This window comes from Euleptes europaea, chromosome 2 (genome assembly GCF_029931775.1).
Source record: "Euleptes europaea isolate rEulEur1 chromosome 2, rEulEur1.hap1, whole genome shotgun sequence".
NCBI lineage: Eukaryota > Metazoa > Chordata > Lepidosauria > Squamata > Sphaerodactylidae > Euleptes > Euleptes europaea.
This window is the reverse complement of record NC_079313.1, coordinates 2,860,857-2,888,157: the sequence shown is the minus strand read 5'-3', so window position 1 is coordinate 2,888,157 and position 27,301 is coordinate 2,860,857. Positions and strand designations below refer to the sequence as shown.

The window sequence follows — 27,301 nt, the reverse complement described above, 5'->3', positions numbered from 1 at the left end:
GCTCCGCGGAGACCGAATATTCTGCACCATCCCACCAGATCAGCCAAGGAGGGGCAGGCTTCACGGCCGTGGGAGCAGTACAATATAGATTTATTATTTACGGAAAATGGAATGCTTCCTCTGAAACAAGCAAATGGTATCCAAATAAAAACATATGGTGAGGGGGAGGGATATCTGAGTTCACGTCATCTGCAAGCTACAATAGGGCATTGTGGTTCAACGCTTTCCGCGAGGAGAGTCCAAGGAGGTGACCCCGGTTGTGAAGTTCTCGCGTCAAACAGGAGAAGGATCTTCAATAGCGCCGGGGTAAACGGGTCTCGCTGGGTCGGTTCAGTCTGTCCTCGCTCGTGAAGCCTCCTTGTATGCCGGCCCCTGGCACCGCTGCATTCTGGGCTCCACCTTCCACAAACCCGCCACGCCTGATGACCAAAAACATAAGAACATAAGAAAGGCCCTGCTGGATCAGACCCAGGCCCATCAAGTCCAGCGGTCTGTTCACACAGTGGCCAACTAGGTGCCTCCAGGAAGCCCACAAACAAGACGGCTGCAGCAGCATTTATCCTGCCTGTGTTCCACAGCACCTAATATAATAGGCCTGTTCCTCTGATCCTGGAGAGAATCTGCAGCATGACCAGTATCCATTTTGACTACTAGCCATGGATAGCCCTCTTCTCCATGAACATGTCCACTCCCCTCTTAAAGCCTTCCAAGTTCGCAGCCATCACCACATCCTGGGGCAGGGAGTTCCACTATTTAACTATGTGTTGTGTGAAATACTTCCTTTTCTGTTTTGAATCTCTCACCCTCCAGCTTCAGCAGATGACCCCGTGTTCTAGTATTTTGAGAGAAAAGCTTCTCCCTGTCCGCTCTCTCCAAACCATGCATAATTTTATAGACCTCTATCATGCCTTCCCTTAACCACCTTCTTTCCAAGCTAAACAGCCCTAAGTGTTTTAATCGCTCCTCACAGGGCAGTTGCTCTAGCCCCCTGATCATTTTGGTTGCTCTTTTCTGCGCCTTCTCAAGCTCTGCAATATCCTTTTTTAGGTCTGGTGACCAGAACTGTACACAATATTCCAAGTGTAGTCTCACCATAGATTTGTACAAGGGCAGTATGATAGCAGCAGTTTTATGCTCTATTCTCAATTACATAAGCTTCAGTCTGGAGAGAGGTACTCCAAAGGAATGCGTTTGCAAAGGGTGCTTGGCCTCCTGTTCAGAAACCTGTCTCTCTTTGCCCCCTTGTTGACAACACCCCAAGACAAAGGATAAAATCTCAGCGAAAGCGAGGAAGAGAATTTACAACATGATCAGGGTGTTCACAGGCTGACTGAGGACCCCACCCACTCCTGAGCAATACCAGTAGAAAAAGAGTCCAGTAGTACCTGAAAGACTAACAAAATTTACTCTTTAAGGTGCTACTGACCAGCATGGTGTAGTGGTTAAGAGCGGTGGTCTAGAGCGATGGACTCTAATCTGGTGAACCAGGTTGGTTTCCCCACTACTCCACACGAAGCCTGCTGGTTGACCTTGGGCTAGTCACAGCTCTCTTGGAGCTCTCTCAGCCCCACTCACCTCACAGGGTGTCTGTTGTGGGGAGGGGAAGGGAAGGGGATTGTAAGCCGGTTTGAAGTGGTAGAGAAAGTCGGCATATGAAAGCCAACTCTTCTTCTTCTCTTGATCTTTTATACTGCTACACATAGACTAACATGGTCAACCATCATGATTTGAGTAACACCAGTTAGCCATGTTTGATGGGGGAGCATTCAGAGATCCTACAATGCGGTGAAGGGCCCATTTTATATAAAAGCAACTTATAAGATATCAGTAAAGGTATCAGCATTTCCCAATAGTCTAATCCAAAGGTCCTCAACATGGTGTCTGGGGGGGGGGGGGTGCCATGGCACCCACCGAGTGTTTTTAGAAGGTGAGGCAGGTCCAGGTGAGGCTTTTGCCCAGCCAGGTTTCTGACTGGTTGTGCAGACTTTTAAAAACGTTGCTTCAGCAGCAGCTGCCACCACAGAACAAGGATCTTCACTGCATGACTGAAGTTAAACAGCAGCCGCCATTCTGTGGCTGCGCCCACCACGTGCCAGAATTCCAAAGGCGCCTGTAGGCTCAAAAAGGTTGGGGACCCCTGATCTAATCAACTGGGCAACTGACATCCTCTGTACTGTATGTTGGATCTCCAAGGCAGCTAGTTGTCCAGTGTAAACCAGGATACCGGACTAGAGGGGCCGCTGGTCTGGGGAGGGGCCGTGGCTCAGTAGTAGAGCCTCTGCTTGGCATGCAGAAAGTCCCAGATTCAATCCCGGGCATCTCCAGTCAAAGGGATTAGACAAGTAGGTGATATGAAAGACCCTGGAGAGCGGCTGCCAGTCTGAGTAGACAATACTGACTTTGATGGACCAAGGGTCTGATTCAGTAGAAGGCAGCTTCATGTGTTCATGTACTATACTTGGGAAAGGTTAACAGATTTAAGTTAAATAATGTGGGGAAGGGCCATATCTCAGTGGCCAAGCCTCTGCTTGGCATGCAGAAGGTCTCGGGTTCAATCCCCGGCATCTCCAGTCAAAGGGATCAGACAAGTAGGTGATGTGAAAGACCTCACTCAGCCGGTCTAAGCAGACAATTCTGACTTTGATGGACCCAGGGTCTGGTTCAGTAGAAGGCAGCTTCATGTGTTCATGTGATCCAGCAGGGCTCTTCTGATGTTCTTACTGTCTCTTGGTTGTTCCCACCTGCAAGTTTCAGCTGTTGCACATTCTCGAGCTATTTGGGTGCTAACTGAACTCCCACCCACACCCCCAGCCATAAAACGTTAAAACAACATTATCCCAGATTTCTTGCTCAGGAAATACGCTTCCTGAACACATTACGAGGGCATCTTCATTGCAAGACTTTCAGGAAATTATATAAAGCAGAGCCTGTTTGGAAATGTCGAGGCCAGGGGGGTGGGATTAGCATCTGAATCACTGCAGCCGTTCCAGTTATACCGCGTTGTGATTTTTACAGACTGGCTGTAAATTCATCGCTACCTGCCTTGTCTGAAAAAGGTAGGATAAAAGTGTCATAACAAGAATAAATAAATATTGATTCAATGAAGCTACTAGTGTCTCTTTCTCTGAGAATACCAAAACCTGGATGTTGATTAGAACTGAGTTTTACTTCCTTGCAAATACGTAGCCTTGGGTAGCACCCCCTGGAGAAGGGATTTATTTCTCAGCTTTACGGTCATGGCAGAGGCAAATAAAGCCCCCACAGAGCTTGCAGGTTCAATTGACGGGGAGAGGAAGGCAGCCTCACAGCAGGGAAGAGGGTGCAAAGGAAGTCATGACGTTTAGTTTCATTTCAGGGTGGAAGACTCAGAGTTCGCACCTCTAGGATTCAGCACTGAGCTTAACCCAGAAGAGAAAAGGTGTGGCAACCTGATACAACTTTACTTTAATGATACTGCTCATATAGCAAATTTGGCTCTGAACAGTGTCACACTGAGACGAAGACTAAAAGAAAGGAAAATTTATATATATATGTGCAACCTGATATAACTGTACTCCTTTTCGACTCTCACTGGGAGCATCGACAACAAGGAGGAGGAGGAAGGGGAAGAAGAAGAGTTGGGGTTTTTTATGCCGACTTTCTCTACCACTTAAGGAAGAATCAACCTGGCTTACAATCACCTTCCCTTCCCCTCCCCACAACAGGCACCCTGTGAGGTAGGTGGGACTGAGAGAGCTGTGACTAGCCCAAGGTCACCCAGCTAGCTTTGTGTGTAGGAGCGGGGTAACAAATCTAGTTCCCCAGATTAGAGTTCGCCGCTGTTGTGGACAAGTGGGGAATCAAACCCGGTTCTCCAGATCAGAGCCCACCACTCCAAACCACTGCTCTTAACCACTACACCACGCTGGCTCCTTGCAGATCTTTCCTGTGAGCAGCAATGCTTTTCTCCAGTCCAACACCAAGGGAAAGTCTCTTCAGGCCGGAGGAAAGGGCCACTGCCCATGGAAAGGGACTGCAGGATCCAACCCAGTGTGCTATTCAAGGTTAGCTTGTGAAGACAGCTTTAGAAGGTAAGCTACGTTGGACTGCAGTAGAACCACCAGAATTGAGTCCAAGTAGCAGCTTAGAGACCAACAGTAGGTTCAGGGTATGAGCTTTGACTCTCGAAAGCTAATACCCTGAAATGCTTGTAGGTCTCTTTAAGGTGGTACTGGATTTAAATCTAGCTGTTTGCTTTGGATGTGGCTCAGTGGTAGAGCATCTGCTTGGCATGCAGAAGGTCCCAGGTTCAATCCCCGGCCTCTCCAGTTAAAAGGACTAGGCAAGTGGGAGATGTGAAATACATTTCTCTGCCTAAGACCCTGGAGAGCCGCTGCCGGTCTGAGTAGATAGTCCTGACTTTGATGGACCAAGGGTCAGATTCAGGATAAGGCAGCTTCATATGCTCATGTGTACAGATGTAATAAATCCAGTGTACCTCCCCTCCCCACCCCAAAAGGCTCCAACTGAGCACAGGTGTTCTGATATAGTATTAAGTCATTTCAGCTGAAGAGCTGGGCATAGCTTTACTTTTGCTGTTAGCATATACTTGGGGAGGTTTTGTGCTAGCTATTTATGTTTCTCCCACATACCATTGGACTGAATCTGATTGGGTGGAGTCATTGATACCCTCCTCCGTGGAAGAGGAGGAAAGACCCACCTGTTTGGAGTATTTCTCACAGACATACACAAACACATATGCCCAGGGTGGATAAAAATAAATGATTTTTTTAAAATAAAAAACTCTTTTTTTCTGATTATAAATCAGGGGATTTTAATTTAAATCAGAATTTTTTTAATAAAATGTTTTTTGAGGAAAAATCTATCTAAAGATAGTTTAAATAGTTTTCTATTTAGGATACATTATAGTCCAAAGGTTGTCATGAAATAAGGATTAGTTTTTAATTGTGTAGCATGAGGCTGTATATTCATGTAATGTTTATTTTTTTGGTAAATGAATTCCATTAATCCATTCACAATGTCATGCTCTTCCAGAGGTTTCTGTAAGGTTATTTGCAGCAATTTTTCTGGGCAATTTTTTTTCTATCTAGAAGATATTATCACAGACAGTTGGTTTTGCAGTTCTCAAAACTGTGAATTTCTGCCTGCAGATAATAGCATGCCTCTTCTTCACAGCAAAAAACGTTATAAACATTCAGAGTTGAGAAAAAGACCTTAATCACCGCGGATCTACCCCCCCTTCCTTCACGAACGGGCTGCCCACAGCCAAGTGACTTGCGCCACACGCATGGATGTTGCCGTGAAGTCGCCCAGGGGAACGTCTACAGCAATCCAAGGCCTTTGCTGGCCGACTTCTCACAGCAGCTTTGGAGGGGAAATTTAGAAAACTCCCAAGAGTTCAGTGTGAGCGTCCTTGTGGGGCCAGAGAAATTGAAGACTCCAGCCATGTTATTCTTAGGTGTAATTATTAGAAGGAAATTAGACAGAAGCTGATTCATCCACTGGTGAACGACAGGGAGTTTGTTTCGGAAGAAGAGGAAGTAAAGTTTCTGCTTGGTCTTCCCCAAGTCGCTAAATTTTGCTCAGTGGCCATTAAGGTCTGTTTGAGAGAGACCATGAAAGGTAATGTCAAGGTTGGTCACAATTAACTCTCAGGGAAATTTTAGCACAACGTCATTTACTGCAGCTATTTTATCGTTTTAATATATTTCTGTCAAGTTACGGAGATACTTTTAGATTTGAAATCCTACCCTTTTAAAATTCTTTTTAAGATTGTAATTGTTTACCAAGATTAGATTAATTCATGCCATTGTATTCCCTATTACTATGTATGGCTGTGAAAGCTGGACATTGAAGAAAGCTGATACGAAGAAAGTAGATTCCTTTGAAATGTGGTGGTGGAGGAGAGGGTTACGGATACCCTGAACGGCCAAAAACACAAATCAGTGGGTTCTAGATCAAATCAAGCCTGAACTGACCCTAGAAGCTAAAATGACTCAACTGAGGCTGTCGTATTTTGGTCACATCATGAGACGACAAGAGTCACTGGAAAAGACAGTCATGCTAGGAAAAGTTGAGGGCAGGAGGAAAAGAGAAAGACCCAACAAGAGATGGATTGACTCAATCAAGGAAGCCACCGCCCTCAAATTGCAAGACCTGAGCAAGGCTGTCAAAGATAGGACATTTTGGAGGACTTTCATTCACAGGGTCGCCATGAGTCGGAAGTGACTTGATGGCACTTAACACACACCCAATTGTTTACTATGTTCTGGCAAAAGCTGCAAATAAATAAATAAATAAAATAAACCGAGAAGGGGGAAAAGGGGGGGCAGAAACGAAGCCTTTTCCCTGCTCTTACCCAGACATTCCTTCTCTGCTCATCACATGATCAGCCCCTGCCGGATCAGGGATGCTCCGTTCCCCACCTAGCAAAGGAAAAGCAAGCACAGTCATTCAGGCATTCCCGTCTTTTTTAAAAAAATAGTAAATTAAAAGAAACTAACTAACAGGAGCACACAGCTAATAGCATGATGTCGCGGATGCTCTAGCATCCTCGCCGGCTTCTGGCACACAATGGGACATGTGGGTTCGGTCCCATCTCCACGGCTGGTGGGCCAGTGACTACCTTAAAAGCCCCCTCTGGCCTGCCCCCACACTGCTTGGACTGGGCTCAGCCTGAAGGCCCATGTTTGCAGAAGGTTTCGAGACATGTCTCCTCAGTGTCTAGGAGGTTTTTAAGCAGAGGCTAGATGGCCATCTGTCAGCAATGCTGATCCTATGGCCTTAGGCAGTTGATGAGAGGGAGGGCACCTTGGCCATCTTCTGGGCATGGAGTAGGGGTCACTGGAGGTGTGTGGGGGGAGGTAGTTGTGAATTTCCTGCATTGCGCAGGGGGTTGGGCTAGATGACCCTGGTGGTCCCTTCCAACTCTATGATTCTATGAGGAAGTGTAAAGGAGCATGCTGTATGGGTCAGCCAGGCAGCAGGATGGCATGCGTTATGACTTGGGATTCTACTGCCTGCGAAACTGGAAATCAGACGTTGCAGGATCTTGGTAAAGAGGGGTAGAGATGTTTCTTAAAAGGAGAAACGATCATCGGCTACTCTCCTGCAGTCTGGCTTGGAAGCACGTTGCCCCGCCCAAGCTTACAAAGCAAAAGGCAATTAGGGGAAGGGCGTTTGGGAGTCTCTTCCGCTTGGGAGCCAAGCCGGGCTTGGTACCTTGCCATCTCTCGTGGTCGTGCCCCACCACCTCTCCATCCTGCCAGGACCGATTCTGGTGGCCCTCAGGCTTGCGCCCATGATCTCCCCAGTCATCTCCGTCTCTGGGGAGGAAAAACCCAGAAGAAACAGTCAAACGGCGATTCAGGTGTGCTGTCTCAAGCATGTGAGTGCAAGGGGAAGGCCTGTGGCTCAGTGGCGGAGCATCTGCTTGGCTTCCAGAAGGTCCCTGGTTCAATCCCTGACATCTCCAGTTAAAGGGACTAGTCAGGTAGGTGATATGAAAGACCCCTGCCTGAGACCCTGGAGAGCCATGGAGAGGGGGCGTGGCTCAGTAGTAGAGCATCTGCTTGGCATGCAGAAGCTCCCAGGTTCAATCTCCAGCATCTCCAGTTAAAGGGACTAGGCAAGTAGGTGATGTAAAAGACCCCTACCTGAGACCCTGGAGAGCCGCTGCCGGCCTGAGTAGACAGATTAGAGTCCACCACTCATGTGCAGGAGTGGGGAATCAAACCCCGTTCTCCAGACCAGAACCCACCGCTCCAAACCACCGCTCGTAACCACTACACCATGCTGGCTCTCAATGGCAGGGGCTTTTCCAGGCCTCTTGTGTTGGAAGAAGGCTCTTTGCATCAGATGAAGGCACTGCTGTTAGCTGAACGGGATAAGACAGGGGTCTGCAAACTGCGGCTCCCGAGTCGCATGCGGCTCTTTGGCCCGTTGAGTGTGGCTCTCCGAACTTGGTTCGGAGCCCCTGCTCTCGCGCCCGCTCGCGCCAGCAGCTGGGCTGCGGAGCCGGCGTGCCTGAGAGAGAACGAGAGAGCGAGACAGAGCAGGCGAGCGGGCGCGCTGTCTCTCCCCCCCCCCCCCCCCGCGCGCCGTGGAGAATGGCCAGGTCCCCCTTGCCCTCAATGGTTGGGAGGCTAAAGCCTTCCCTCCCCTCTAGCTGCGTGATTGCTGGGCGGGCGGCTCGGCGGTTCCTGGGCTCCCCCCCCCCGCCTGCCTATCAGCTGTTGGGCAGGGCGGGCTTCCTTTGGTAGACCTGGCCTCCAGCTGAGTCCCATTGGGAGGCCATGTCTACCCACTGGCTTTCTTGGCGGTACACCTGGACTCCGAGGAGGGGAAAAAGTCCCCCTTCAGAGGCCAGGTCTACCAATTGGCTTCTATGGGCCTCCGGAGGCCAGGTCTACTGCCAAGAAAGCCAATGGGTAGACCTGGCCTCCCAATGGGACTCAGCCAGAGGCCAGGTCTACCAATAGGCTTCTATGGCAGTAGACCAGGGCTCCAGACGAGGACTCCAGACGGGGAGGGGGAAATGGCAGGGACTTACAATTTAATTTTTATCAATAAATAAGATCACTATTAAGTATGATATCAAGTTTTATTCAGTGTACCTATAGTTTAATTAAGACTTAAAACTTTAATTAAAGTTTATTACGTTAATAAACAGTGTACCTACCTATATAGTTTAAGTTTAAGAAATTTGGCTCTCAAAAGAAATCTCAATCATTGTACTGTTGATATTTGGCTCTTTTGACTAATGAGTTTGCAGACCCCTGGGATAGGACATGACCTGAAATCTTGGGAGCCTGTGGCATCCCTTGTGTAGCTGCCAGGACATCACAACACTGGAGGGGGCTGTGGCTCAGTGGCAGAACATCTGCTCGGCTTGCAGAAGGTCCCAGGTTCAATCCCTGGCATCTCCAATTAAAGGTACTAGGCAAGTAGGGGATGTGAATAGACCTCTGCCTGAGACCCTGGAGAGCCGCTGCTGGTCTGAGTAGACAATACTAACTTTGATGGGCCGAGGAGGGTCTGGTTCGGCATAAGGCAGCTTCCAGTGTTCATGTGAGTTCTGCAATGCCGAAGACCCCAGGCGCTGCTGCACCAGGGCCCAGCCGCCGGCCACTCCAGATGCTCACCTGGACTGCGGAGGCAGCCCGCGCCCTTCGCTCGACCTTCGGTCGGACCTGTAGCCGCCCCAGCTGTCCCGCGAGGAACGTTCAGGCCGGTCGTCGGTGTAGTGCTGAAAGACAAGACCACAGACAGGCAGGATGGCACCCGAGGCGAAGAGGCAGCCGCCTCTGAAAGGACCGCCTCGGCTCTCAGCAACAAAAACGGGTAGCGGTATCGCCAGCTAACTGCAAGCACGAAGACCTGTCTTCGGAGTGCAAGGAGAGGACCCAGTGGGTGGGAAGGAGCAGCAGCCAGGCATCCTTGGACTCGGAAACTTCCTGCCAAAGGCACAGAATATATTTTGCTGGAATCCAAACCCCTGAGACTCAAACTGGAGAACTGTTGGTGGTACTTTCAACTGAGATTTTGTTCAATGGTTTCTGGAAATATCTTCTGATGTACAATGGTTTTTATAAGCCGGCTTTCTCTACCTTTTAAGTAGAATCAAACCGGCTCACAATCACCTTCTCTTCCTCTCCCCACAACAGACACCTTGTGAGGCAGGTGGGGCTGTGAGAGTTCAGAGAGAGCTGTGACTGGCCCAAGGTCACCCAGCTGGCTTCATGCGTAGGAGCAGGGAAACAAATCCAGTTTGCCAGATTAGCCTCTGCCGCTCATGTGGAGGAGTGGGGAATGAAACCTGGTTCACCAGATTAGAATCTGCCACTCATGTGGAGGAGCGGGGAATCAAACCTAGTTCTCCAGATCAGAGTCCACCGCTTCACTTTAGCTTATCCAAATTAAGGCACATGTTCATTCATAAATCAGCTTTTCCTTCCAAGAGAAATCCCATTTCCTGCTTTACACAGGATCAAACTTGTGATAGCTAAGAGAGAACACATCCCCAACTGAGCATCCAGAATTGGTTCACTGTATTCTGGACTAGCAGTTCCCACTGAAGAAGGTGAAAACAGCTTGTCTTTTCAGCAGTGAAAATAAACATTTGCCTTCATTTTAATATCCTAGTTTGCAAGAGCTGCCGGAGAGGGAGTTCAGGCACACATGAGCTTCTGTACGAGTCCCTGACCCTTCTCCAAGAACTGATAACTTTGCTACATCTCTGCTTCAAGAGGCACTGGACAATCCAACTGAGCTCCTTGCACAGATGTGGCTGAGGCTATGGGGAACAGGACAAAGCCAACAGCACAGACTCATGCAGAGAGGCAGTGAGCACCCTTCTTGATTGGTGGAAGCATTGGGCTTCCTGGTGCCTTCCATTAACTTATCTTTTTCTCTCAACATGCTGCTTTGCCTGGGCACAAACAGCCTGGGGGTCCTAACCCAGATCCTCAGCCACTAAAAAACCTTCTGGGCAAAGCCAAAGCACTTCTGACAAATTAAATCAAGTTAAGTATAGTTTAGACGGCAAAAAGAACACGCTTTTCTGTGAACACACGCACATGAAGAAATGCTGCGTAACATGCTCATACCTGCCCATCTCGATCTGGAAGTCCTCTTGAACCTTCTCTCCTGGGATGAAAGTGGAAAAAAAGGAATTCAGCATGTCATACGTGGCGTCTTGCGACAGTTCTACTGCAGTACATCTGGAACTGGAGCTAAAGAAGCAGAAGCGGCTACAGGCAATGAGAACACGACCTTGAGAGGACCGGTGGGATTTGGCTGCCTTTGAGACGTGGCAATTTATACTGCAATGCAACCCATTACGTGCCACGGCAGCTTGAGTCTTCCATCAACACATGGGCTCAAGGTCATTACTACTTAAAATATTTATTAGCCACCTTTCTACCTTATAGGAACTCAAGGCATCTTACAGTGTAAATAATAAGATGTCAAGATGTCATAGTTCTGCTGTACACTGCACCTGGAGTATTGTGTGCAGTTCTGGAGGCCTCACTTCAAAAAGGCTGTGGACAGAACTGAGTGGGAGAGGTCCCCCTGACTGCCCCGTCTACCAGAGAAGCTCATCTGGTGGAGAGCGACAAGGATGATCAGGGGCCTGGAGACCAAGCCCTATGAAAAAGGCTGAGGGACTTGGGAATGTTCAGTCTGGAGAAGAGGAGGTTGAGGGGGGACAGGATTGCTCTCTTTACGTCTTTGAAGGGCTGTCACTCAGAGGAGGGCAGGGAGCTGTTCCTGTTGGCAGCAGAGGACAGGACTCGCAAGAATGGGTTTAAATTGCGGGCTGAAAGGTACTGGCTGGATATTAGGAAACCTTTTTTTACAGTAAGAGTTGTTCGACAGTGGAATCAGATGCCTAGGGAGGTGGTGAGCTCCCCCTCACTGGCAGTCTTTAAGCAGAAGCTGGACAAGCACTTGCCAGGGATGCTCTAGGGTGATCCTGTATTAAGCAGGGGGTTGGACTAGATGACCTGTATGGTCCCTTCCAATTCTGTGATCCTATGATTCTATAAAATACCACAAAATACATAAATGTCACAAATAAAAATAATTTTTAAAAATTCCTACCAGAACCACCCAAGAGTGGTTTGAAATATCCATCGCGTTTCCTTAATCTCGGATAAGGCCAACAAGAGAAGGGGCAGAATAAGCTAACCTGTCCGCCAGATGATCTCGGTATCGGCCACGGTCTCTGTGGTCAAACCCGTGGAAACGATCTTGCCTGCTGAAGTCAGAGTGGTATCGGTCTTCCAGAGCTATCCGCTTCGTCTGGGACCAGTACGAGTCATCATCCCTGCAAAGAGGGGCTTCTTCAATCCTCAACGGCATGCCCCCTTTCTGCCTTCCCCCACCCCCAACCTGGAAGGGGCAGACAGCAACTTGGCCCACCCGCATTCAAAACAGTAGTTCATTGCGCATACTTTTAAACCCCTTCATAGCCAAAAAGGCACCCGGGCGGCATAAAAAGCAAAGTCACACAAGGATCAGGACTACGGAATGAAAAAAAAATCAATAAACACAGAAGCGACAACAACATTCAAACCACAGAGTAGAAATGGCAGCGGTAAAAAAATGATATAGGAGCTAGATTAGCGTCCAGTCGCACCTTAGAGGCCATCGGTAGTCAAAGCTCCCTTCGTCAAGTATGTGGTATTTGATATTTGTCAGGTATCTGACAAACAAAGCTCTGACTCCTGAAAGCTCACGCCCAGAAAATCTTGTGGGTCTCTCAGGTGCGACTGTACTCAAATCTAGGGAGCCTGACTCTCAAAAGCTTAGACTCTGAAAATCTTGTGGGTCTCTCAGGTGCGACTGGACTCGAATCCAGCTCCTCTACTGCAAACCCTCTGAAACATGAGATAAATATACAACAACACCATAAAACAGAAGATAGACAAATAAGGAAGGAGGAGGAGGAGTTGGCTTTTATATGAGGACTTTATCACTTAAGGGAGACTCAAACCAGCTTACAATCGCCTTCCCCTCCCCATAACAGACACCCTGGGAGGTAGGTGGGGCTGAGAGAGCTCTAAGAAAGCTGTGACTAGCCCAAGGTCACCCAGCTGGCTTCGTGTGTAGGAGTGGGGAAACAAACCAGTTCACCAGATTAGCCTCTGCCGCTCATGTGGAGGAGTGGGGGAATCAAACAAAAACCAGCAGCCAGAAAAGCTCTTTCAAAAACTGGCGGGGCATGCTCTGGTGCAGAAGACGTGCACAGCCAAAATGTGTGTGTGTGGAGAGGGGTGAGAATTCGGCACATTTCACAGCTGTGATTTCAACCCAGGGAGAGCCAGGGACAGCCACATCACGATCGATTCCTCAAGCGAGAAGGAACAGCTCGCTCTTCCAAGCAGATTCCCAGGCCCACTGCGCATGCCCAGGACCGCAGGCGAGACTGCTCACCTCTCGTCGGGGTCGTAGGGCCGCCGCAGGGCCGTGCGCCTCTCCTGCTCGTAGCGCAGCTGCTCCTGCTGCCGCCGCAGCTCCTCCCTCTCACGCTGGATGCGCTCCTGTTCCCGCCGCCGCTGCTGCTCGATGTGCATGCGCTCCCGCTCCAGCCGCTCCCGCTCCAGCCGCTCCCGCTCCAGGCGCTGCTTCTGGAACTCCAGCCGCTCCCGTTCTCGTTGGAGCCGCTGCCTCTCGTCCCGCTCCTGCAAGGCCTGGATGCGCTGCTCCCGCTCCCGTCGCTCGCGCTCCCTGCTTGAGCATACACATGGGAGACCCCCCCCCCATCTTTATCAGAACTGTCTGCGAGACTGGGAGGGCCACAGCAAGGAGAGGGCGACAGAGAGGGAAAACAAGAGAAACTTTGCACAAGGTTCGTCTCATGCTTCTAAACAAAACGGGCCACATTTATTTGTCCACACGCTGATAGCCTTTGCTTCGCCCCTCAAGAGAGGGGTCAAGGCAGCTGACGAAGGAGCTGGGTATGTTTAGCCTGAAGAAGAGAAGATTAGGGGTGACATGATAACCATCTTCAAGTATTTGAAGGGCTGTCATGTAGAGGATGGTGCCGAGTTGTTTTCTGTTGCCCCCGAAGGTCGGACCAGAACTAACGGGCTGAAATTAAATCAAAAGAGCTTCCGTCTAGACATTAGGAAGAATTTCCTAACAGTTAGAGCGGTTTTTTCAGTGGAACAGGCTTCCTCGGGAGGTGGTAGGCTCTCCTTCTCTGGAGGTTTTTAAGCAGAGGCTAGATGGCCACCTGTCAGCAATGCTGATTCTATGACCTTAGGCAGATCATGAGAGGGAGGGCAACTTGGCCATCGTCTGGGGGGGGGGGGAGATAGTTGTGAGTTTCCTGCATTGTGCAGGGGGTTGGACTAGATGACCCTGGTGGTCCCTTCCAACTCTATGATTCTATGAGAGAAGCTTTGGGCAAGGTACACCTCACGCTTCTACACAAATTGGGTCGTGTTTACTTGTCCACACACTGATAGCCTTCATTTCGCCCCTCACGAGGGGGCTCAACGCAGCTGACAAATGACACCCAATAATAATTATAATATTATCATGTACGGTCTTTCTTGCCATCAGCTGCGACTAACGGTGGGCTTGCAAAGGTGGGAATCTCCAGCAGTGCGTTACAAATTTAGGAGCAAGCAGAAGAATTAATCAGCTGGGGGTGATCAGAACAAGACTCTATGCAGCAACCTTTCCTGGCGACAGCAGCTACGGAGGGCCCTTTACCTGCGGTTTGAAGCCCCTTTGAACAAAAGGGGCTTGCAGAGTCTTCAGAATTGGGATGGCTCAAGAGGCCTCCCCAGCCAAAAAACAGCATACCTAACGTTGCTCACTTAACTGAATATTGTTTAATTTTTTCAAACCTCTAATTAAATTATTTTAAGTTACAGTGAAATTGGAGTGCTGTGGGGGCTCAAAATACAACCCCCACCTGGACTAAAAAAAGAAGAAGCATCAAGCACGTATGTGAGCTAAGCTGACTCACTGGACCGGACTCTGGAGGCATGGAGCACTCATGACTGGATCTTGCTTCCATCTGTGCTCTGCAGCGTAGTGTAACTCCTACATCTTGGGAAACTGGGCTTCTAGAGAGCCAGAGCGATGTAGTAGTTAAGAGCGGCGGAGTCTAATCTGGAGAACCGGGTTCGATTCCCCGTTCCTCCACATGCAGCCAGCTGGGTGACCTTGGGCCAGTCAGTTCTCTCCAAACTCTCTCAGCCCCACCTACCTCACAAGGTGCCTGTTGCGTGGGGGGGGGGGGGGGAAACAGGGTGATCATAAGCCAGTTTGACTAAGTGGGCTCTGCCTCACAAATGCTTCTGTTCTGATAATGGAGCCTTAAAGGAGCAAGCACCTATGTGAGATGACTCATTTGACTCGACTCAGGAGGCAAGGAGAACATCTGAACACATGAAGTTGCCTTATACCGAATCAGACCCTTGGTCCATCAAAGTCAGTTTTTGTCTACTCAGACTGGCAACAGCTCCCCAGGGTCTCCAGCAGAAGAGGAGGAGGAAGAAGAAGAGGAAAAAGAAGAGGAGGAGGAAGAGGAGGAAGAAGACGACTTTATCTACCACTTAAGGGAGAATCAAACCGGCTTACAATCACCTTCCCCTCCCCACAACAGACCCCTGTGAGGTAGGTGGGGCTGAGAGAGCTCTTAATAGAACTGTGACTAGCCCAGGGTCACCCAGCTGGCTTCATAAGGAGGAGTGGGGAAACAAATCCAGTTCACCAGATTAGCGTCCGCTGCTCATGTGGAGGAGTGGGGCATCAAACCTGGATTCTCCAGATCAGAGTCCACCGCTCTTAACCACTACACCACGCTGGCTATAGAGTACTTTTACCCTGCCCTTCCTCCCAAGGAAACTAAGATGAGGTACGTGGTTCTCCCTCCCTCCCTCCTAACAACCCAGTGAGGTAATTTAGACAGCGGACACAATCAGCCTATGGCTACCCAACAAGCCCCAAGACTGCGCGAGGATCTGAACCCAGACTCTTAACCTACAATACCTCATTGGCTCTTTAAGTATTTGCAAAACTGACTGAAAGAAATAAATGGAGGGAGGAAGAGACACGGACCTACACGGAGGAAAATCTAAGAACATAAGAAAGGCCCTGCTGGATCAGACCAAGGCCCATCAAGTCCAGCAGTCTGTTCACACAGTGGCCAACCAGGTGCCTCTAGGAACCCACAAGCAAGAGGAGTGCAGCAGCACCATCCTGCCCATGTTCCACCGTACCCAAAATAATAGGCATGCTCCTCTGATACTAGAGAGAATAGGGATGCAGCATGACTAGTATCCATTCTAACTAATAGCCATGAATACCCCTCTCCTCCATGAATACCCCTCTCCTCCATGAATATCCTTAAAGCCCTCCAAGCTGGCAGCCATCACCACATCCTGGGGCAGGGAGTTCCACAATTTAACTATGCATTGTGTGAAAAAAATACTTCCTTTTATCTGTTTTGAATCTCTCACCCTCCAGCTTTAGCAGATGACCCGTGTTCTAGTATTATGGGAGAGGGAGAAAAACTTCTCCCTGTCCACTCTCTCCAAACCATGCATAATTTTATAGACCTCTATTATATCTCCCCTCAGCCGCCTTCTTTCCAAGCTAAACAGCCCATAAAACAGTTGCTCTAGTCCCCTCATCATTTTGGTTGCTCTTTTCTGCACCTTCTCAAGCTCTGTAATACTCTTTTTTAGGTGTGGTGACCAGATCTGTACACAGTATTCAAAGTGTGCTCTCACCATAGATTTGTACAAGGGCAGTATGATATCAGCAGTTTTATTCTCTATTCCTCGTCTAATTATGGCCAGCATGGAATTTGCCTTTTTTACAGCAGCCGCACACTGGGTTGACATCTTCATTGAGCTATCCACTACCACCCCAAGATCCCTTTCTTGGTCTGTTGCTGCCAGCACAGATCCCACCAGTGTATATGTGAAGTTGGGATTTTTTGCGGGGGTAAGAGGGGGGAGTGGAGAAAGTAATAATTACACGTCTACGCCGAAAACAAAAAAGGTAGCCTGACAACGTTTAATCAGGAAGATGTGAAAGAGGGAGCTTCGTGAGCCCTGCCGCCATGCAACGACAAAGAGGAAAATGTGTCACGCTCTCAAATAAAAGAGCACTTTAAAATACCCACTTGGAACAATGGAGGGGGGGGGAACGACGCAGGAGACTCTGCTCCGAAGCTGAACGATCCCCATTAACAGCGGGTGCCGGAGCGAGTGACAGCCAGAGAACAGATAATGTCAGCCAAGCACAAAGTCGTAGCCGGATAATGATCTCCGGCTGCTGTGCGAAAGCAGAGAGGTTTCGAACTGGGGGTGGGAGGGGGAGGACAGGGAGAAGGGGCAGACTCTGCCTCCTCTTGGAATCCGCTGCTCGGATGGCAAGGGCGAAATTAAGGAAAGAGGTAGCTTCCAAGGACCGTTCCAGGGCCGCCCTATTAAAATGCAAGGGCTAGTCAAAGCCGCTCCACTGCAACTTTAAATACATCACCAGGCCATCAAATGAAGCTCTCGGGACGTCACCTGGGAAGGTGCCCACCTTCTAGGAGAGGTGGCCCAACGGCCTAGAGTGGGCACAGTGACCAATGGAGGAGGAGGAAAAGGAGGAAGAAGAAGAGGAAGAGAAAAGAAGAGAAAAGAAGAGAAAGGAGAAAGAAGAGGAGGAAGAGGAGGAAGAAGGAGAAGAGTGAAGAGTTGGTTTTTATACGCCGATTATCTCCACCTTTTAAGGAAAATCAAACCGGCTTACAATCTTTTTCCATTCCCCACAACAGATACCTTGTGAGGGAGGTTGGGCTGAGAGAGTTCTGAGAGAACTGTGTCTAGCCCAAGGTCATACAGCAGGTTTCATGTGGAGGAGCGGGGAAACAAACTTGGTTCACCAGATTGAAGTCCACTGCTCATGTGGAGGTGTGGGGAATCGAACCCGATTCTCCAGGTTAGAGTCCACTGCTCTTAACCACTACACCATGATGGCTCTCTCTACAAAAAGGGCAGCTTCCCTTTTAAAAAACCCATTTATCAAGGGCACAGAATGAGGAATCCTTGCCCTCTCAATTGTCTTGGAGCAGCACAAGGGAAGGCCTAGAAAGAATTCTCCCTTGGGACCACCAAGATCTGCAGGCATCTTCAAAAAGACTCTCTGACTAGGATCAGGGAAACCCGACTCTATTCCCCCACTGTGACAGGGAATCTCACCGGGTGACCCAAAGCCAGTTCGCATTCCGTCTTAACCTACCTCACAGGGTTGTTGTGAGGATAAACTGGAGGAGAGGAGGATAGCAAGGCATAAATGAAGTAAATAAGATAAATACCCAGCACATTTTGTGGCTGCGCCCCACCACACTGTTTTGGAAGTTCAAAGGTGCCCACAGGCTCAAAAAGGCTGGGATCCCTGCGCTAGGTAGCACCCTACGAGAAAGCCTGCCACGTCAGAGAAAGGAGCCGCTGTTAGCTGAGAAGAATGGCAGGACGCAACCTGGCATTAACAGTTTCGGATGCGCCTTCAGCCATGCTCCTAACAAGCCGGTGTTTCTAACAACCCAGCTAATGGTATTGACAACATCTATTGTGTTTTAACAACCCTCCATTTGCACTTCAGTAATCCTAGATGGGCAACTGAACGATTTCCACAATAGGGTGTGTTTTTTCTGCACTCTCTTTAAAATTAACACTCTTAACAATGCTAACATTGTAGTGTTAATTCTATGGACTTTCCCCCCCATTTCCGTATTTAGACAGAACGTTAATTTTTAAAAGTTCAAAAGGAGGGGCAGAGATGTCTGTTCCCTGAAAGCGCATCAACGTCCTTCAGACTTGTTAGGTTTTAAAAAGCGACAGCGGTAGCAACACAAGGTGCCCTCCCACATCCACACGCACTTCTTTACAAGAGTTGTAAGCAGGAATGCTACCAAATTTTGCAGATCCACCCCTGCACTCAGGAACCCTGGCGGCATTTTTGCTTTCCCTTTACGTGAAGCAGACCCTCGAGACCTCCTCTTTGTGCCGTTCGCTGTACCATCGCGCCAAAGCTTGCCCCATTAAAATCTATGCCAGGGGTCCCCAAACCTATAATTTTTTTCCTCTTCCCACCACAGACACGTTGTGAGGTAGGTGGGGCTGAGAGTTCAGAGGGAACTATGACTGGCGCAAGGTCACCCAGCAGACTTCATGTGGAGGAGTGGGGAAGCAAACCCAGTTCACCAGATTAGAGTTCGCCGTTCTTAACCACTACACCATGCTGGTGTGTGTCAAGTGCTGTCAAGTCACTTCCAACTCATGGTGACCCTATGAATCAATGTCCTCCAGGACATCCTATCTTTGACAGCCTTGCTCAGATCTTGCAAACTGAGGGCTGTGGCTTCCTTTATTGAGTCCATCCCATCTCTAGTTGGGTCTTCCTCTTTTTACTGTGCCCTCAACTTTTCCTAGTATGACTATCTTTTCCAGTGACTCTTGTCTTCTCATAATGTGGCCAAAGTACGACAGCCTCAGTTTAGTCCTTTTAGCTTCTAGAGTCAGGTCAGGCTTGATTTGATCTAGAACCCACTGATTTGTTTTTGGGCAGTCCACGGTATCCGTACACTGCGGAAAACTGCGGGAAAATGCCTTCACTAGAGGTACAGAGGAAGACAACACAGTGCTCCAGGCATGGGAAAGGAATTGTGGCAGATGGATACAAACGCACGACCCAGCTTATACTCCCTCTGGCATTGATTCCAGTTCCTGAACCATCTATTAATAAGCTAGGGCGGAGATGGCATGGGCTCAAACACAGCCTCTGAGGAACAAAAAACCACCTTCTGAGGTCTCTGTCAACCCAGAGGTCATATCAGTCAACAAGAGCAGTGAATAGGGTTGTCAGCGGGTCACCGTGGGAGGTGAGGCCTTGGCCCAACCCCCTCTGCTCCCTCCCTCTGGAAAAAGCAGGTGCCAGCTGGGGAAATGAGTGTCCCCAGTCACCCCTGGGGGGAGTGTTATCCCTGGGTGGTCATTCACATAATGGGCAGCTGGTACACTGCCCCAATTTGCTTCTGGTCTAAAAAAAAATGCTGCTAGCGGTCTCTGTCCTTGTATTTACATGCCGCCTTTCTGAAGGCTCAAATAAAACCAGGATGATACCTAAAGGCCCCGGCCTGGTGGAGCAGTCTTTCCAGCCACATCAGGGCCCCACAGGACTTTAAGGAGTTCCGCAGGGCCTGTAAAACGGAGCTATCCTGCCAGGCCTGCAACTGAGGGCAGCCGCATGTTACCCACTATTGCTGGCCTCCCCATCCTCCCCCACCACCACTCTGCCATCTGTGGGGGTGATCTGCTGAAACCCAGTTCCGCAGTAGCAACTGGGGTTTTTAACTGTCATCTTTGTTTATTAATGCAGTGTTTTAAAATGATGTTTTATGTGTTTTGGATAGCGTAACCCTCTCAGAGCCTGGTCGGGAATTGAGGGCAGGCTATCAATATGAAAAATAAATAAATAAAGGCAGCAAACCGGGGTAGGGTGGAAGACCAGCATCACAGGAACAAAAAGGACACATGTCCTACAATGCAACACGCTCGGCCAAAGTCGTGAGAAGGTTGAGTCGGACATCTCTTCCTAAAGACAACAGAAGGAGATGCAGCCGTGCATTTTGGGAACAAGAGTTGGTTTTTATATGCCGACTTTCTCTACCGCTTAAGGGAGACTCAAACGGGCTTACAATCACCTTCCCTTCCCCTCCCCACAAGAGACACCCTGTGAGGCAGGTGGGGCTGAGAGAGCTCTAAGAGAACTGTGACTAGCCCAAGGTCACTCAGCTGGCTTCATGTGTAGGAGCGGAGAAACAAATTATGTGGGGGGGGGGGCAACTGCTGTTAAGGCCCTGCTTTTCCCTGCAACAGATCTCGTCTCGTGCAAGGATGGAAAGCGAAGCAGGACCTGAAGTGAAGAGCATAACCGAGATGGGATCTGGCGGACAAAGGACAGTTCTGTGCTGCTCATGCGAACGCTTAGCACACGGACCCGCCCTGCTTCTGTGCAGGTTGCATTAAAAAGCCACTGCTTTCTTCTCGGTCTTACGCAAATCTGTACCAGGCCATTGTTGTGTTCAGCTTTCACGAACCCCACCAACGCATCTCTTTCTAGAGGGGAATGCTTCCATCTGGGCCTCTGGCACCATGCTTAGGACCCGGCAGTATACAGTTAACAAGCAAGGACCAGGAAACAGCCGTTCTTTAAAAATGAAACCCGTTAAGAAACACACGCCAACGTCCAGGGAAGAATTTTACCGACTTAACTGTGTGCCATTCTGGAGGGAATGAATTTCACAGGGGATGGGAGGTGAGGAATGCAAGACCCACCTACGGCGTTCCGTCTCTCTGATCTCTCGCTCCCGCTGCCTCTGCCGCTCCCGTTCTCTCTGCTCTTTGATTTTATCAAAGGACAGGATGTCTTGCTTCTCTTTGCTCTCCGACTTGCGGTCCGGGCTCTTCGTGCTCTGAAATTAGCAAGGAAACGGCCGCCATGGGCAGTAGGTTCAGGATGGGACAAAAAGAAATACTTCTTTACGCAGCAAGTGATTAAAATGTGGAATTTGCTGACAGAGGATGTAGTGATGGCCACAGGCACAGATGGCTTTAAAAAATGCTTAGCAGATGCATGGAGGAGAGGTCTATCAGTGGCTACTAGCCATGATGACTAAAGGGAACCTCCACATTCAGAGGCAGTCAACCTCTGAATCTCAGTTCCAGGAGGCAACACTGGGGAAGACCTTGGCCTCTACGCCTTGTTGCTGGCCCTCCACAGGATGAAGAAGAAGAGTTGGTTTTTATATGCTGACTTTCTCTACCACTTAAGGCAGAATCAAACCGGCTTACAATCAACTTCCCTTCCCCACAACAGACACCCTGTGAGGTAAGTGGGGCTGAGAGAGCTCTAAGAGAGCTGTGACTAGCCCAAGGTCGCCCAGCAGGCTTACTGTGTAGGAGTGGGGAAACCAACCTGGTTCACCAGATTAGCCTCCGCTGCTCATGTGGGGAATCAAACCCAGTTTTCCAGATCAGAGTCCACCGCTCCAAACCACCGCTCTTAACCACTACACCCTACTGGCTCTCAAGGTCCATCAAGTCCAGCAGTCTGTTCACACAGTAGCCAACCAGGTGAACACAACATTGGGAAAGGCCTTGGCCTCTAAGCCCTGTTGCTGGCTCTCCAGAGGAACTGGTTGGCCGCTGTATGAGAGAGGAAGCTGGACTAGATGAACCGCTGGTCCGATCCAGCAGGGCTCTTCTTATGTCCATAAGAGGGTATGGAACGGAAAGTACATTTTTCAGAAATGAAGTTGATCCCCAAACCTCTGGCTGTGAGGACTAGTAGGGGGGTCAGTCTACACTGTCACCTACCACCCACAGCCAGTTTCAGATAGAAGGAAGCCCAAATCTTCAAAAGAAGCTGAAAAACATACTCGCTCTTTGGATGTGGTCGTGGTTTTCACGCTAATAACCGGCTCTCCTTTGGACTTATCCATAACCACTGTCCGCTCAATTCCTCGACTGGCTGTTATCACACATGCAGGAAAAAAAACACAACCCAAACAATAAATGTATTAGGTATTTCAGTATTCCAAAACAATGCCAGGAGTCAGACAGATGTCTCTTGCAATATTCAAGCCCAATTAAGTTCTGAAACCCAAAAGCCTTTAAATATTTCAGACTGGTTGGCTTCTGCCTGCTGCTGCATCTGTAGCCACCAATGTTAATGAGAGGGTTTTTTTGGGGGGGGGGGAATACAGACCTCCCTCAAACATAAAAAGTCACAAATAAACTGGAAAGCAGAGGACCAAAAAACAGACAATACAGATACCTCTTGCTCTTAAAGACTGAAGACAAGGATTAATTTTGAGATGCAAGTAAGAGAAAACACACTTCAACATAAACCTAAACATCCAGCATGGCATTTCTCACAATTCCAAGAAGAGTTGGTTTTTATATGCCAACTTTCTCTACCACTTAAGGGAGACTCAAACCGGCTTACAATCACCTTCCCTTCCCCTCCCCACAACAGACACCCTGTGAGGTAGGCGGGGCTGAGTGACTAGCCCAAGGTCACCCAGCTGGCTTCGTGTATAGGAGTGGGGAAACAAATCCAGTTCACCAGATTAACGTCTGCTGCTCATGCAGAGGAGTGGGGAATCAAACCCGGTTCTCCAGATCAGAGTCTACCGCTACAAACTACCACTCTTAACCACTACACCACGCTGGCTCTAGATGGAGCGAGAAGAGCACTTCTCCCCACAAGTTAAACATCGAAACATGCCACTGAGCTTTAACCGTACGTCTTGCTGTGCGAATCCTGGTTATGAGCATCTTCCTTCACAGGATGCTGGCAAACCCAAAACAGCAACTCACACAGAGAAAGAAGGCACCCTCCCTCCAACCCAGGGCATCGCTCTCCGTCGTTGTTATCAGGAGCGACTGAGCAATCCAGTCGTACACCTGTTGCAGGACTATCCAGCCCTGAAGATGGTGGATTAGAAAGCAGGAAAGCCAGAGCGGGCTATCATGCAGAGAAGCAGCTAGCAGCCTGCTGTATGGGTGGGCTTACCAGGTTGTTTCTTTCATGGCAGACAAAGAGTTTTTTTGTCCCTTGTAACAGTGGTTTCTCAAAAGCGGCAGTCCAAGTGCCAGGACTGAAACCCCGCCTTTATGCAAAATATCAAATGGGGTATGGAGAACTCTCCAAAAGGGAGGGGGAAATCCCACCCACCTTTTCAAGCACGCTGCAGGATTATTTAGGAGTCCCCTCCCAACAGAGATACACAAGCCTGCAGCAGCATCTTAGTTACACCAGAACACCAGTTTAATCACCTGATTTAACAGATCGCGCACGATCTGTGGAGTCCGCCTTGTTCTCCGTTGTCCCTTTTTCTTCTCCGCCGTCTTTCTCTTCCGATTTATTCAAATCATCCTTTTTCTCTGCTTTCTCTTCCTTTTTAACCTCAGGAGGCCTGCAAAGAAAAACGAGCTTAGCGCATCACGGAACAGACACACACGCACTCAAAACTGAGCTCATACAATCATAGAGTTGGAAGGGACCACTAGGGTCATCTAGTCCAACCCCCTGCACAATGCAGGAAATTCACAACTACCTCTCCCCCACATCCCCCAATGACCCATAGACCATAGCCACAAGATGGCCAAGATGCCCTCCCTCTCATCATCTGCCCAAGGTCATAGAATCAGCACTGCTGACAGATGGCCATCTAGCCTCTGCTTAAAAACCTCCAGGGAAGGAGACCCCACCACCTTCCGAGGAAGCCTGTTCCCCTGAGGAACAGCTCTGTTAGAAAGTTCTTCCTAATGCCTTCCACATGTCATCATGTGGAAGAGTGGGGAATCGAACCCAGTTCTCCAGATCAGACTCCACGGCTCTTAACCACTACACCATGCTGGCTCTACCTCACTGGCTCTTAACATCCCATTGCCTTAAAACACCCAACACGCAAGAGATGCATAGGTCACCACATTACTTTTCTGATTTGGCGTCGACAGGATGGTGTCTCTCCTTTTCTTTCTTCGCTTCATTTTCTTTCTTGTCCAAGGAGGTTTTTTTCCCGGCAGGTTCATTTTTGGCCTGGAATTACATCAGAGGGAATGTTCAGTTCATACAATCAGCCATATCGTGGGGTGGGGGAGCTCATAAGAACATAAGAAAAGCCCCGCTGGATCAGACCAAAGCCCATCAAGTCCAGCAGTCTAATCACACAGTGGCCAACCAGATGCCTCTAGGAAGCCCACAGCAAGACAACTGCAGCAGCATTATCCTGCCTGTGTTCCACAGCACCTCATATAATAGGCCTGCTCCTCTGATCCTGGAGAGAATGGGTATGCATCATGACTAGTAGCCATTTTGACTAGTAGCTATGAATATCCCTCTCCTCCATGAACGTGTCCACTCCCCTCTTCAAGCCTTCCAAGTTGGCAGCCATCACCATATTCTGGGTCAGGGAGTTCCACAATTTAACTATGCTCTCTCTGGATTGTACCACTTTGGGATGCAGGAAGTTGCTGCTTTGAATGTCACCGTCCCCCCCCCTCCAAGAAAGAAACTCTTGGCACAAAGGAAAAAACAGCATGCCAGAGAAGAAAGACCAGGCCAATCCCCACTCTTGACAGGCCGGCTTTTTAGGGGTGGGAGTTACATCCATGGGGGGGGGAGGCGCTGCATCCAAGTTTACACCTCCCTATCCTGGAAACAGATCACGATGGGAAGCCGAATTCATTTGTCAATGGCAGTAGAAAACAGCAAAAGTCCACTAGCACCTTAAGGACTAACAAAATTTCTTGAAGGATATGAGCTTTCGTGACCCACAGCTCACTTCTTCAGATAAGTGGTAAAACATTTCCAGGTTATTTACACACACACACACACACACACACACACACACACACACACACACACACACACCCCTTACTACCATATATATTTCATGAAGCTGCCTTCTGTTGAGTCAGACAACAGGTCCATCTATCTCAGTATCACCTGCTCTGACTGGCTGCAGCTCTCTACGGTCAGAGGCCTTTCACCATTGGCTACTTCCTGATCCTTTTAGCTGGAGATGCCAGGGGTCGAACAAAGGACAACCTTCTGCCTGCCAAGCAAATGCTCTACTGCTGAGCCACAGCCCCCTTCTCTTACCAGATAATTGGCCCCTCCAGCCCAATCTTGTCTGCTCTGGCCACAATCTCCAGGCCCCAAGGAGAGAAGGGCAATTCCCAGCACTTTCTAGGCAACATCCATCACGGGAAGTGACGGCATCGCTTTACTCTGCTCTGGTTAGACCTCACCTATTGTTTTGTTTTGGGGCACCGCAATTCAAGAAGGATGTAGACAAGCTGGAACATGTCCAGAGGAGAGCAACAAAGACGGTGAGGGGTCTGGAGACCAAGTCCTATGAGCAAAGGTTGAAGGAACTGGGTGGGTATGTTTAGCATGGAGAGGAAAAGACTGAGAAGGTGACATGATAACCATCTTTAAGTAACTGAAGGGCTGTCATATAGAGGACGGCGCCGAGTTGTTTTCTGTTGCCCCAGAAGGTCGGACCAGAACCAACGGGTTGAAATTAAATCAAAAGAGCTTCCGTCTAGACATTAGGGAGAATTTTCTAACAGTTAGAGCGGTTCCTCAGTGGAACAGGCTTCCTCGGGAGGTGGTAAGCTCTCCTTCTCTGGAGGTTTTTAAGCAGAGGTTAGATGGCCATCTGTCAGCAATGCTGGTTTTATGACCTTAGGCAGATCATGAGAGGGAGGGCAGCTTGGCCATCTTTTGGGCATGGAGTAGAAGTCACTGGGGGGGGCGTGGGGGGAGGTAGGTGTGAATTCCCTGCACTGTGCAGGGGATTGGACTAGATGACCGTGGTGGTCCCTTCCAGCTCTATGATTCTATCATTCTATGATCCTTTCACTGGGGGTGCCCAAGAATCCACACACACACAAAAAGGGGGGCACCACCCAAAGCCACGACTCCTTAAGCTACAATGAGAGTTGTGTCTTCATGGGTCTCCATCACGGCATCCAGGAGCCAGGAAGATGGGGCGGGGCGAGAGACTTACTTTTTCCACAGAGATCATTTTCCCATGCAGCTCGGTCCGGTGGAGGTGGCTGATGCACTTGGTCGCCTCCTCGGACGAAGACATGGTGACAAAGCCGTAGCAGCGGGCCCCAGGGCTGCGGGCGTTGGTCACCACCTTTGCACCCACCACCTGTCATGGGGGAGAGACAGAGAGGAACAGCTATGAGAGTCTCAGTTGCCAAAGGGGAACGAATCTGCTGCTGGTGACGACAAGCTTCCTCCAGCTATCAGCGTTGCAGACAGTAGAGACTCAAGCCTTTCTGGAGGCAAAATGGGAGATGAGATTCATTCTGGAGAGGTTCGCGTTTGAAGCCTGCAGGAGTGAGAATTACCCACTTGCCCGAGACCATCCCTGCACTTCTCCATGAGCCACTGCATTGAACACGCTTTATTAAAAAAAAATTAAATTGTTATAAATCAAACCACGACCAAGAAGAAGAAGAAGAAGAAGAGTTGGTTTTTATATGCCGACTTTCTCTACCACTTAAGGAAGAATCAAACTGGCTTACAATCATTTTCCCTTCCCCTCCCCACAACAGACACCCGGTGAGGTAGGTGGGGCTGAGAGAGCTCTAACAGAGCTGTGACTTGCCCAAGGTCACCCAACTGGCTTTATATGGAGGAGTGGGGAAACCAACCCAGTTCACCAGATTAGCCTCCGCCGCTCACGTGGAGGAGTGGGGAATCGAACCCGGTTCTCCAGATCAGAGTCCTCTGCTCCAAACCACTGCTCTTAACCACTATACCATGTTGGCTCTCTGCACTGCGTGAGCCACTGCACTGAACATGCTTCATTCAAAAGAAAAATTAAATTATTATAAAACAAACCACCAAACAGAAAGAAAAAAATATAAATAACAAAACATAACAATGTTCTCAGCAGGTATCAGGGCATCCATGGGCCCCATGTTGGGGATCCCTGCCCTGGATAAATATATCTAGAAAAGAAAACCAGGATCAAATGTCCCCAACTGAAAACCACAGGCATGTAGCTACGCCAAAGAGCGGGACTTGAATCCCAACTAATCTTCCCACAGGTGGGAGGACTTCAGCTTACAGAGCGCAATTACCCCCACATACACAAAGTAGATGAAACACCTTCCAAATTTCTGTTATTGTCCCCCACCCCACCCCGAATAGCATTTCGGGGGCCATTTTGGACACCTTCAGGAGG

General features: G+C 49.2%; 1 protein-coding gene across 1 annotated transcript in view; it reads right to left on the bottom strand.

The window, feature by feature from the left end:
• Positions 1–292: 292 nt before the first annotated feature.
• The window catches only part of LOC130473943 (scaffold attachment factor B2-like), a 41,493-nt gene continuing 14,484 nt past the window's right edge, over positions 293–27,301 (bottom strand). The window contains exons 10-19 of the mRNA XM_056845591.1: positions 26,108–26,257; positions 24,026–24,129; positions 23,364–23,503; positions 21,962–22,053; positions 20,859–20,995; positions 12,940–13,236; positions 11,693–11,830; positions 10,608–10,647; positions 9,192–9,247; positions 293–419 (exon numbers count right to left, since the gene is read on the bottom strand). Of these exons, the coding sequence (XP_056701569.1) occupies positions 293–419; positions 9,192–9,247; positions 10,608–10,647; positions 11,693–11,830; positions 12,940–13,236; positions 20,859–20,995; positions 21,962–22,053; positions 23,364–23,503; positions 24,026–24,129; positions 26,108–26,257 (1,281 nt within the window). The remainder of the gene's footprint in view (positions 420–9,191; positions 9,248–10,607; positions 10,648–11,692; positions 11,831–12,939; positions 13,237–20,858; positions 20,996–21,961; positions 22,054–23,363; positions 23,504–24,025; positions 24,130–26,107; positions 26,258–27,301) is intronic.